The 12267-nt window shown below is 43.4% G+C and overlaps 1 protein-coding gene across 1 annotated transcript in view; it reads right to left on the bottom strand.

Moving 5' to 3' along the window:
- Nucleotides 1-12267, bottom strand: part of NNT (nicotinamide nucleotide transhydrogenase) — a 58043-nt gene that overhangs the window by 4686 nt on the left and 41090 nt on the right. Inside the window, exons 14-19 of the mRNA XM_058156512.1 lie at nucleotides 9037-9232; nucleotides 6579-6812; nucleotides 4351-4511; nucleotides 2792-2971; nucleotides 2034-2193; nucleotides 168-249 (exon numbers count right to left, since the gene is read on the bottom strand). Of these exons, the coding sequence (XP_058012495.1) occupies nucleotides 168-249; nucleotides 2034-2193; nucleotides 2792-2971; nucleotides 4351-4511; nucleotides 6579-6812; nucleotides 9037-9232 (1013 nt within the window). The remainder of the gene's footprint in view (nucleotides 1-167; nucleotides 250-2033; nucleotides 2194-2791; nucleotides 2972-4350; nucleotides 4512-6578; nucleotides 6813-9036; nucleotides 9233-12267) is intronic.

Genomic DNA, 12267 nt, shown 5'->3' with positions numbered 1-12267 from the left:
ACTGAAGAAAGGCCCAAAGCAGTTTGCAAACCTCCAATTAAACAACTATATCACTGAAACATCCCTGCTTTATTTATATATATGTAGATGAAGTCCATCATTAAATCAAAATATAAGTTAGTACAAACCAGTCTAATTTCTTTATATCGACATTGGGGTTTACTTGCCTGACTTTCTTTCCTTGTTCGTTCAGCATTTTTACCATGTCGGCAATGGGGTACTGAGCTTTAGCTGCACATAAACCCCAACCTGAAATGAGGGGCAAAAACTCTATCAGAACTTGGAGAGTGAATCTAGTGTCTGTTAGGGGAACACAGAATGCATGCATTAAGGCTAGGAAAGTATTACGAAGACCATCGGACCAGACAGAATAACGGAGTTGGAAGGGAGGTCTTCTAGTCCAGTGGTCACCAACTGGTGGTCCGTGGACCACTGGTGGTCCGCGAGAAAATTTTGGTGGTCTGCAGAAAAATTATTTGCATGGACTCTTTCTCATGGTGGCTGCTTAGCTCCAACAACTGCTAAGTGTTGGGGCCCTAAGGAGCCCGAGCGGGCAGGCAAGGAGTGGCTGGGAAGGGAGAGGCGAGTAGAGGCTGGCGAGGCGCCCCTTGATATGAATGGCATCAAGTTGGCCATGCCCACTCAGTCACATGACCATTTAGCCACGCCCATCCAGTCAGATCATATTAGTGGTCCGTGGGATTGAAAATTATGAATTTAGTGGTCCTTGAGGTCTGAAAGGTTGGTGACCACTGTTCTCATCTAACTCCCTGCTCAGGGAGGAAATCCTATACCATTTCAGGCAAATTGTTATCCAATCTCTTCTTTAAAAATGTTGGAACATTCAGAACTTCTGGAGGCAAGTTGTTCCACTGATTAATTGTTCTAACTGTCAGGAATTTTTCCTTAATTCTAGGTTGGTCTTCTCCTTGATTAGTTTCCATCCCTTGCTTCTTGTCGTGCCTTCTGGTGTGTTGGAGAATAGCTTGATTCCAGTGGTAAAATCATTTTTTTTTACTACTGGTTCTGTGGGCGTGGCTTGGTGGGCAAGGCAGGGGAAGGATACTGCAACATCTCCATTCCCACCCTACTCTGGGACCAGCCAGAGGTGGTATTTGCCGGTTCCCTGAACTATTCAAAATTTCCGCTACCGGTTCTCCAGAACCTGACAGAACCTGCTGAATTTCACCCCTGTCTGACTCCCTCTTCTTTGTGGCAGTCCCTTAAATATCAGAACACTGCTATCATGTCACCCCTAGTTCTTCTTTTCATTAAACTAGACATAGTCCCACCATCAGTTATTTACTCCACAGGGGATAGGAAGAAGGGAAAGAAGACACAGACTTCGTTGCAAGACTGATGTGCTGTGAGGTAATGGTATATGAGAATGACCTTGGAAGACAGAAGGAACAGCCACGGATTAAGCAACAATTCGTTATGAAGCAGTTGATCCTGTAGCAAACATCTCAGAAAGGACTCTTTCTAGTTTCTAGGACTGTAAAAATGAGGATAGAGAGATCAACTTTCAGACTTTCAAGAGTCTGTTAGTGTAACCTTACAATTAAGGTAAAGATAGTACTTTTGTGGACTAACACACAAGATTGACATGTGAGTCCTAAAAAGTAGACCAGATCAGGGTTCTTCTCAGGTTCGCTCAAAACATGTGAACTGCTGTCACAGTTCCTCCACAGTGAAAGGTTTTAATCTGTTTGAGTCTAAGAAAAAACAGGGCCAGCGTAAAAGACAACGATGCTGGACCTCACTCAATAAAGCAGGGCCCACCCAAAACATGATTCAGTATCTGCAATTAAAGACAATAAAATCACTCATTTGAAATAGCACCTCAGGAGGTAAAAGATAACAAAACAAGAGGCCCAGATATATGAGGATTCCCATCCTTTCCCAATTTTCCCTGGTCTACATTCTCCAGAATTGGAGAAGTACCGTTGCTGAGGTTCACAGGACGGCCAAAACCAAACAAAGACTAGGTAGCTCATGTAGAAATCAGTCTTTGGTTAATTGTTCACTCTTACCTGGTGTAATGATGATCGAGTTTGCTTCTTTGATCATTTCAATGGCTTGGTCAATCCCAACTTCTGTATGTGTTCCAACTACTTCCATGGGCTTTCCTCCAGCTGTAGATGTTGTACCATATCCGCCCAAAATAACATTTGGTAAAGAGCGATTCATAGCCTGGCCAACCATAAACAGGATATTAACCCAAAGCTCCCAGTCAATGAAAGATTCCAATGAATACAAAGCAGGAAACTACTTTAAGCACACTTTACTCTGCACAGATGTAATGTATATGACAGCTTCAATTCACAACATAGCTTGCAATCCCAGAATTTAATGCCCTACTTCATTCTGAAATGTGGTTTCAATGTTTAGTATATCGTTATAATGCTTAGACGGAAATAAAGAAAATGAACTATTTTGAAGCAAATGCCTGTTCACAGTTAATTCTTTAAGCTTTTTAAATGAGCGGCAAGAGCTGCCAACTTTCTACAGGACCCTTCCCCAGCCTGGTTAGCCTTTCATGTATGGAACTGCAATTCCAATAATTGTGTGAATGGGGTCCCAAGAATGTTGAGAGTTGCAATCTACTTGGAGGGAACATGAAACATCTGGAAACATTCAGGCAAGGCTGGAATATGGCTGTCACAATACTGAAATCTGTTGTGATTAACAAAGTGGGAGATCCACGAAACAGGATCCACTGAAGAAACAAGTCTTGTTTCCATGACAACAAAAAATGCAACGGAGTCTACCACAGAGGACCTGACCTTACCACACACATGATGTAAGACAGGATAGCTCCAGAAGAGCCAATCAAAGCTCCAACGATTGTCATCAAGTTGTTGTTGAGAAGGAATCCTTCTGCGCACAAAGCCCATCCAGAGTAGCTATTCAGCACAGTGATCACCACAGGCATGTCTGCTCCACCAATGGCTGCCGTTAGTGTCACTCCCTGTGATTTTTGATGCACCAAAAGAGAAAAAGTGGAACGTATGTAAGTTTTTGCAATAATATATTGAAGAACTGTGGTGGCACAGTGGTTGGAATGCAATACTGCAGGCTACTTCTGCTGACTGCCAGCTGCCTGAAATTTGGCAGTTTGAATCTCACCAGGCTCAAGGTTGACTCAGCCTTCCGTCCTTCCAAGGTGGGTAAAATGAGGACCCAGATTGGTGGGGGAAAGAGGCTGACTTTGTAAACAGCTTAGAGAGGGCTGGAAAGCACTATAAAACAATATATAAGTCTAAGTGCTATTGTTATCTTCCTTCCTTCCTTCCTTCCTTCCTTCCTTCCTCCCTCCCTCCCTCCCTCCCTCCCTCCCTCTCTCTCTCCCCTCCTTCTCCCTCCCTCCTTCCCTGTGGTTAGAATGCAGTATTGCAGGCTAACTCTGCCCACAGCCAGGAGTTTGATCCTGAGTAGCTCAAAGTTGACTCAGCCTTCCATCCTTCCGAGATGGGTAAAATGAGGACCCAGATTGTTGGGGACAAGAGGCTGACTCTGTAAACCACTTAGAGAGGGCTGTAAAAGCACTTTAAAGCAGTATATAAGTCTAAGTGCTATTGCTATTAAGTTTCACCTTAAATGAAAAGGAGAAAAGCTAATTCTTTACTCTGAGCGGCCATATTCAGACACAGAACTATGAGCGGTATCTGCCCTCTTTCTGAACGTGGAGGGTGTTTTCAACACTGGTTCCCTATTGAGCAGTGTTCATTAGGTGAAACTAAGATCCGGAGCGGGCAGAAGAGACTATTCTGTGAGTTTCTTACAGTAGGCCAAAGACAATCAAACACATTCTAGATCAGGCTTCAGCAGGTAATCTCTCTTTTGAGTGTCCAACACATATTCTGGGCATAGTTTTACAGAAAAACCAGAAGGAAGACGTGTATGGTTGCTTCCTAAGCTTGTGTCAACTTGCTCTCAACCATCTTCCAACTTATCTTTGCTTCTAAGCCGGTAGACCAGGCTAAAGTCATTGCCATGTTTCTTTTCTAAGAATGCATAGGGGTGTTTACGTGAGACCCAAGCATATTCTTGGAAATAAAAAAAAAAAAGCAGAATTCCACCCCCCCTCACCATTTTTAATTAAAACAGTCTGTAAGAAAGGAGGAAATAAAATCCGGAAGAATGACAAAGTCTGGTGAGCTTTAAGGCAAGTATCAATATAGTCCTGCTTTTGCTCTGGATATCAAGCTGCCGACCACTGTTCAGCAAGGTTCCAGCTCCTGCCTGACCCTGTTCTTAGGCTTGCTCTGACTCAGCCGTCAGCTCATCTCTAGTTTTTTTCATCTGCCCAATTTAAAGAAGAGGGGAGTAAAGTTTTTTGACCCCTACCATTATTGAGGAGAGCCCAGAAACTCCAAGAAGGGAGGCCATGCCTCCTGTATAGCTGGAGTCTAACATAAAATAAATCATGCCTCCTACTGAAGCTGCCATCAGTCCAGCATTCAAATAATGACGGCCAGGCAGGAGAAGAGGAGCGGAGTTCAACAGACCTAGAAAGAAATAAGATGCAATGTATGAAGTCAATGGTTCATTAACTCTTGGGGTAGGGTGGGCTGAAAATGTGTGGAAGGTCGCTTCTTTCCATCAGTGTCATGCCCTCTCACTTGCCCCAACTGACTGAAATTAAGAACTGACCTATTTGGCTGGGCAGGAAGAGGCCCATTGTGGTGTACTGGGGATGCGCTGGACTAGGATTGGGCTAGATCATCCAAACTAATTTTAACACTTGATCCAGCATATGACGTAGTGGCTCAGTGGCTTAAACACTGAGCTTGTCGATTGAAAGGTCGGCAGTTCAGCGGTTCGAATCCCTAGTGCCGCATAACAGGGTGAGCTCCTGTTACTTGTCCCAGCTTCTGCCAACCTAGCAGTTTGAAAGCACATAAAAACGCAAGTAGAAAAAATAGGGACCACCTTTGGTGGGAAAGTAACACCGTTCCGTGCGCCTTTGGCGTTGAGTCATGCCGGCCACATGACCACGGAGGCATCTTCGGACAGTGCTGGCTCTTTGGCTTTGAAACGGAGATGAGCACCACCCCCTAGAAGCAGGAATGACCAGCACATATGTGCGAGGGGAACCTTTACCTTTACTTTTACCATCATACCAGTCTTTTTCAACCTCTTTTTCAACAAGATGTATGAACCTCAACTTTTGGCTGGCTAGGGAATTCTGGGAGTTGAAGTTCACCCATCTTGATATTGCTCCATATGTCTATGGAGATTCTCAATCATCCAGGTCATGATTGTCCCAAAGGTGGTTTTCCAAAAGGTTTTTTTTCCCTTGAAAAGGGTTTGCTTCTCAAGTACTGAAGAAGCTTCTTGGATGAGAAGTGAAATGTTTTCTAGGGAAAAAAAACCCTAGAAAATCCAGTTGCCTTTTGGAAAAGCACCTTTGGAACTTCTCAACCTGCTGAGGTTGAGAAACATGGAATAGACCATAAAAGTGTCAGGCCTGGAAACCATACTAGTCTTTAGGGTTCCAGACGCTGCCACATTTTTCCCCTGAGGGGAAGAAGGGGGGTTGAGGGGTATGGTAACATTCTTCAAGCGGTCAAGGTCGGATGGTGTTCACATCTGCAGGGAGAGTGGCGAGAAGATATTCGAATGAACTGGGAGAACGTGGGGCCATGTGACCAGCAAAGGGGTTAGGGGGGGTGGGACTCTTGGGGTTTGTATAACTGGGAAAAGAATCCGGAAGTTCAGCTTTGGAATTTCACTCATCGTGTGCCAGTTTCCTCATGCTAGTTAAGAACTTTGAAAGACAATGGCTTCTGAGTTTTTTTTATGCAGAAGAGGTTTTTCTGGAACCTTGACATTATTCCAAAACTGAACTTCCGGATTCTTTTCCCAGTTACAGTCCTTTGGCCTGTATGAGCCATATAATATACTAGCTGAATACTCGTGCTACGCTACGAACTATGTGATCAGACTTGATAAATCGACACTTACAGCTTGAAAATTAACGAGTAGTTACGATTGGCCTCTCCTCTCCCCTTCTCTCCCTCAGCCTTACCCCACAGAAGCCTCCCCTATCCTGATCCCCCTTCTTTCCCTCAGCCTTGCCCCACAGAAGCCTCCCCTATCCTATCCCCTTCTCTCCCTCAGCCTTGCCCCACAGAAGCCTCTCCTGTCCTATCCCGTTCTCTCCAGAGTGATTTTCAGGTTGGGAGAGGGAGTAGAACATCTAACTAATTAGCATCAGAGCGTGTTAATAATAATATAAGAAATACTAATGTTCTGATGGCCATTTTGAAAAATCCTTTCTTAGTGAGCACCTAGAAGCCAAGAGGAACATATGTGGCAAATTTCAAGTTTGTAGGCTTTACCATCCTGGAGATTTCGTGATCGCGGCATGAGTGGTTTTCATTTTTATATATATAGATTGGCTAATACTGTGATACAGAGTCTACTATTCATCAGATCTTGATATTATGTCCAACTTTTATGGAAATTCAGTACGAATAGCAGTCCTACCTCTTAAAAAAGCCGTTGGTGCTATTAGTTCTGCAGACATTATAAAAAAAAAATTCATGTGTCCTGACCACGAAAGGACATACCTTGCAGTTTTCCATAGGCTACCAAAGAACCGCTGAATGTTACACCTCCAATATAAGTGCCCAAGTAGGCCACTGTTTTGAGAACACCGGCGGATGGATGTAAATCAAGGTGGGGATATTCAATCATGTACTCAGCAACGCAGGTCAAAACGGCGGCCAAACCAACCAGGCTGTGAAAGGCAGCAACCAGTTGTGGGAGGTCGGAGATCTCGATACGTTTTGCAATGGTGAGACCTGCAAAAGGAAGCAATTGAGATCCAAGGTGAAAACGAACGGATTTTATGCTTCGTTATTCTCTTGAGCCTGTATTGAAAGAGAGTAAACGATGAACCTTAAGTTCTCTCCCTTTTTGAGGGTAAGAAAAAAAGATATGGCTGGTAGATTGTCGCTATCTAACAAAATGAAATTCAATGGTGAAAAAAATAAGGTTCTACATTTACGCAAGAAAAACAAAATGCACAGAGACAGTATATGTGGTACCTTGCTCAATAGTAGTAACTATGAGAGGGATCTTGGAATCCTAGTGGACAACCATTTAAATATGAGCCAGTAGTGTGCAGCAGCTGCCAAAAAAGCCAACATAGTTCTAGGCTGCATAAACAGAGGGATCTATTTGCTTGGTTCATCTGAAAGAGGAATATTTTCATTGTGTAATTCCTAATGCACCTTTGGCCCTCCTAAGCTCATTTTCATGGTAGCCATAGATAATTGTTATAATGCTGATAATTGCAGGTCAAATTTTTCTTTGACTCAAATATTTAAAAAAAAAGGATCATGCACGTCTTGGAAGTATAGCTAGGCAATTTTGATACAGCTTCTTCTTATGAACATATCCACCGTTCTGTGACTTCAAACTTCTTGTCCACTTTTCCACATAGTTTCATTTCTCAGGTGACTTTAAAAGGAACCAATTATTTTGGCTGAGTTGATTGAGGAGGAAATGCAGTACTGACCCAGTAATCCATTTCACGTAGAAGAATTAACCACAGGTACAGAAACACACAACAAGAAGAAACCCACACACAAATCTTCGCATTGTTATCGCATGGCTCACACACCTGAACAGAGGTGAAGCTCCTTTCATTTTTAGACGGTTTACCCAGATGGCTAATCTTAAACCAGCTTTACTCAGATTGCCCAAGATATTTAAATAAATCATGAGCCTTCTTGCTTTTATATTTTTGCATCGGATACAATTGCCTAACCCTTTAAAAAATGCGAACTGCTTTTGTTTTTTAAATGAAAAGCGGTAGATTGTTTTTATAAATAAATAAGCAAGCAAGCTGGAAAGCCTGATTTTCCACTTGTTGATGCCAATGGGGGACTAAAATAAGATTTCACACAAATCCGTTTCAGAGCGTGTTTACAAGAGTTTGGATTCTGTCTGGTAGAGCAGATTAATCTTCGCCCTGCACCCTCCCTGTTTCATGTTAATTCGCAAACCCTGCTGGCGTAAATGAGGGCAGAGAAAGAAATCGAAACGAAGGAAGCCACATGACATTTGTGAATAAACATTACTGACATGAAAACTACTTTGCATGGTAGCAGTGAGCTGGCACGGTTGGTTCCAGATGAAATGTTTCCTACATTTACTATGTACACTTCGCGCTTCATTATTTTCTTCTTACTCAAAGAGCTCCACCTCTTGGCATTAAACATAACTTATGACCCCAAAATGCAGTACTAGATGTCAGGGCAGTGGGGAAATGTAAAATTTGTTATACCGGTTCTGTGGGCGTGGCTTGGTGGGGGTGGTAATGTGACTGGGTGGGGGTGGGCAACTTTTATTTTTTACTTTTAAAAGCATTTTAAAAGAGGTTGTAAAAAAAAAAAGATTCTAAACTTGCCTCCCTCTTAATGCCTCCCTCCAGTGTAGCTGGAGATTCCACTGCAATCAGGTTCAAATTCATTTCATAATAGATATTCAGTTATGTTGCTGCAGTGAAGGGAATTGATATCAGTTGGTCATTGTGCCTCTCCTCTATGCCTCCCCTAGGTAGGGCCAACAATGTGGTTCCTTTGCCTACAGGTGCGTCTAACACAGGGGTGTCATCATGGCGGTGTCACGTGACATATTGTGACTTTTTCCTCCTTCGCTAAACCAGGTGTGGGTGTGTCCAGCATCTGACGCATCCGGCCCACAGGCCGGGAGTTTGACAGCCCTGCTCTAACCGTGAGTGCTTGCTTAACAAGTCGGTCCATCTACGATCCACCTGCATGGTAAAAACGAGTTCACAGGTGAGATATTACTTAAGCTTCTCCAGTGAAAACTAAATCAGAAATGATCCTAGAAAACACATTTCCCTGAATTTGTATTCTGTTGGAATGATTACAGAGGTGTGTTTGGGGAATACCTGGGCCATTAGAGTTATCTTTTCATTGAAGGTGCTCAATCATGATTCTAGGAATATCAGATTTCCCTTGGACAAGGTTTAAAAACCACTTGTCAAAAGCTCACCCATGGTGCCTCCCAAGGCCATGGCTGTGGACATCTGGGCCAGTACTTCTGGGGAAGGTTTCAAACTGCCCAAAGTAGCTGCAATACCAGCGGCAACACCAATCATCCCAAGGGCGTTGCCAAGCCGTGAAGTGCTCTGACTAGATAAGCCGGCGAGTGCCCCCACGCAGCAAAGACCAGAGCCCAGGTACATCATCTGCAGAGGGAGAGAAGCAAAGGATGTAAGGGGGAAAGTTGGCATTGACCTCATGTATGTAGGTTTCAATTGCCATCCTATCTGTTCTGACCCAGCTTTAGCAGAAACAAGAAACAGACTCCTTGTCACGAAAAACCCCTCTTTATTGTCCTCTTGTGAATTAATGGCATTCACCCACCGAAAAGTCCAGGCAAGAGTCCTTCAAGGAGTTAACTGCAGTAACAGAACTTATCAGTTCCTTGCGATAATCGCAAGGCTGTGAGCTCCCAGCTGAAAGGCTGCCAATTAAGTTCTGGCAAGCAGTCTTTGTGGCACGAAATACAATGAGCCAAAATCTTCAGAAATACGAACAGTTGTCTCCTACGACAACCACTCCCCTTTCCTTCTATTTATTCCCCAGCCAGGGAGGAACCATTTAGCATCCATGTGTGCTTTACTTCCCGAGTCGACTCCTTGTCCTCCATTGTTCTCCTCTCCTAACTGCTCTGCGCATACGTGCATCTGAAACAGGCTCCAGCTGTTCTTCTTCCTCCTCAATCATATCAGCCTCCAAAGACAGCTGCTTCTCTGGTGGCTGGGAAATGTCGGATGGCCCTGGCTCTATCTCTGTGCCTGACGCAGAGCATCCCTCAGAGCCTTCTCCAGATTCCAGAACTGGCCAAGTTCCTTCTCAACCTCCTCATTGTCCAAGTCTGGCGGGCCACAACACTATCTCCCTGCACCAAACTATGAGCAAGTACAGGTGGCTCTCGACTTACGATCACAGTTCAGCCCTAAATTTACCTTGCATTTGTTAAATAGATTTTGCAACATTTTATGATCTTTTTTGGCCACAATTGTTAAGTGAATCACTGTGGTTGTTGAAGTTGTCACAGGCTTGTAAAGTGAATCTGCCTTTCCCATTGACTTTGCTTGTCAGAAGGTTGCAAAAGGGAATTACATGCCCCTTGGACATTGCAACTATCCTAAATATATGGTCAGTTGCCAAGTGTCCGAATTGTGGTCACGTGACCATGGGAATGCTGCAACAGTCATAAATGTGATCAAATGTCATGAATCACTGGCAAGAAAATGAGGCAAAACTCACTTAACAACTGCCTTGTTTAGCAACAGAAATTTTGGGCTCAATTGTGGTCATAAGTCGAGGACTAACTGTATCTCAGTGCTTTGTTTGTCTCTCTAAATAAACATGTTTGCCTTTCCCCTTCTTTGCTTTTCAAAATCTTCCTGAATAAAACTTCAAAGTTTTATGCAAATAGTAATAGTAATAGAGCTGGAAGGGACCTTGGAGGTCTTCTAGTCCAACCCACTGCTCAAGCAGGAAACCTATACTATTTCAGACAAATGGCTGTCCAGTCTCTTCTTAAAAACCTCCAGTTAGAGCACCCACAACTTCTGACTTCACTGGTTAATTGTGCTCACTGTTAGGAAGTTGCTCCTTAATTGCAGGTTGCTTCTCTCCTTGATTAGTTTCCATTCCTTGTTTCTTGTCCTGCCCTCTGGTGTTTTGGAAAATAAATTGAAACTTATTTATTTACTAGCTGGATGCCCATGCTTCGCTACAAAACTATGTGCTCAGGCTTGATAAATTGACACTTACAGCCTGAAACTTAATGTAGAATGTGTAACTCTGTAGCATCAGAGTGTGTTAATATAATGCAACTGGCAGTTGGAACAGAGGGGGAGGGGGAGTAGAATGTCCCAGCCCGCAGCATCCATCGGTATTCATCTGGCTAGCATCCTGTTAGCGTGTGAGAGAGTTGAGGGGTGTTTGGAAACTCAAACAGCATTTGATGTTTGAGCAAGAAGGAGACAGGAAGGAGGTTAGGCGTGGCTTAGCTCAAGAGTTCTGTATTAAAGCTGCTTCCTGCTGTGAAAGTAAAACTGAAAGTCCTCTGCTTGTGTTTTGCATTTGGAACAGATTTCTTTTCAGATGGGGAGGGGGAGTAGAATTCCTTAGCATCAGATCGTGTTAATAATAATACAGAAAATACTAATGCCCTGATGGTCATTTCGAAAAATCCTTTCTTAGTGAGCACCTAGGAGCCAAGAGGAACATACGTGGCAAATTTCATGTTTGTAGGCTTTACGGTTCTGGAGATTTTGTGATTAATGCCTGAGTGGTTTTGGCTTTTATATACTGTATACATATAGATTTACTCATTTATTATAACTTGCATGTTAGTAAAGTGGAAAAATCATTTAGCTCTATCTGCTGTACAGCATTCTGTCTGGCAAAGGGGTAGCTACAGATGAAATAATAAGCTGTAAATTTAAGTGACCTAGTAAAGCTTTAATTCTTGCTAGATTTATTCTGTCTCTCCTGCAGCAATTTTTTTTTAAAAAAAAGTTTTCACCATCATTCGGTGCACAGAAGAACTGCAGACCACTAGTTCAAATGCATTTTGAAAATACCAGCACTGTGAGATCATCTCAGCCCATTTTTTATTCCTGCTTTGATTTTTTTTTTTTAAAAGGGTTTTGATGCATAGAGCAAGATGCTTTGAAAACCTGGCACTACTGAGCATTGATATGTAACATATGGTGCTTCTTGTTATGTATTAATGCTGTACCTTTAAATATTTGAGCGGGAAATCAGCACGTTGCTGATTGGTCAAAACCTCCAACAGAACTATATAAAAGGAGAGGGTTTTCGCCCAGCCTGTTGCTGGGTTCACCCTATATTAAAGAGCTGTTGTCACTACCCTGGTCTCCAGCCTCGTTACTTCCCGAACTTAACATTGGCGACGAAGGTGGGATCTCGAGGCTAAGGAGAACCAGAACCGAGCTGAAGCACGATAGTTCCGAACCCAGCAAACTCAGGGCAGAAACGCGGAAATGGCAAACACGCCACCCGCACCGTACAACCCGGTCAAGGAGAAATGGGGAACGTATATGACCCGTTTCGAAAGCTTTCTAGAAGCCAACGAACTACAGGGGATCCCGGATAACCGCAAACGGGCTTACTTCTTAAGCCATTGTGGGCCGGAGGTCATCGAGATTGCGGAAGCCCTGGCAGAGCCAACGCCGATACA

The sequence above is a fragment of the Ahaetulla prasina genome, chromosome 13 (genome assembly GCF_028640845.1).
Source record: "Ahaetulla prasina isolate Xishuangbanna chromosome 13, ASM2864084v1, whole genome shotgun sequence".
In the NCBI taxonomy this organism is placed as follows: Eukaryota; Metazoa; Chordata; class Lepidosauria; order Squamata; family Colubridae; genus Ahaetulla; species Ahaetulla prasina.
This window is presented reverse-complemented; position numbering and strand designations above follow the sequence as displayed.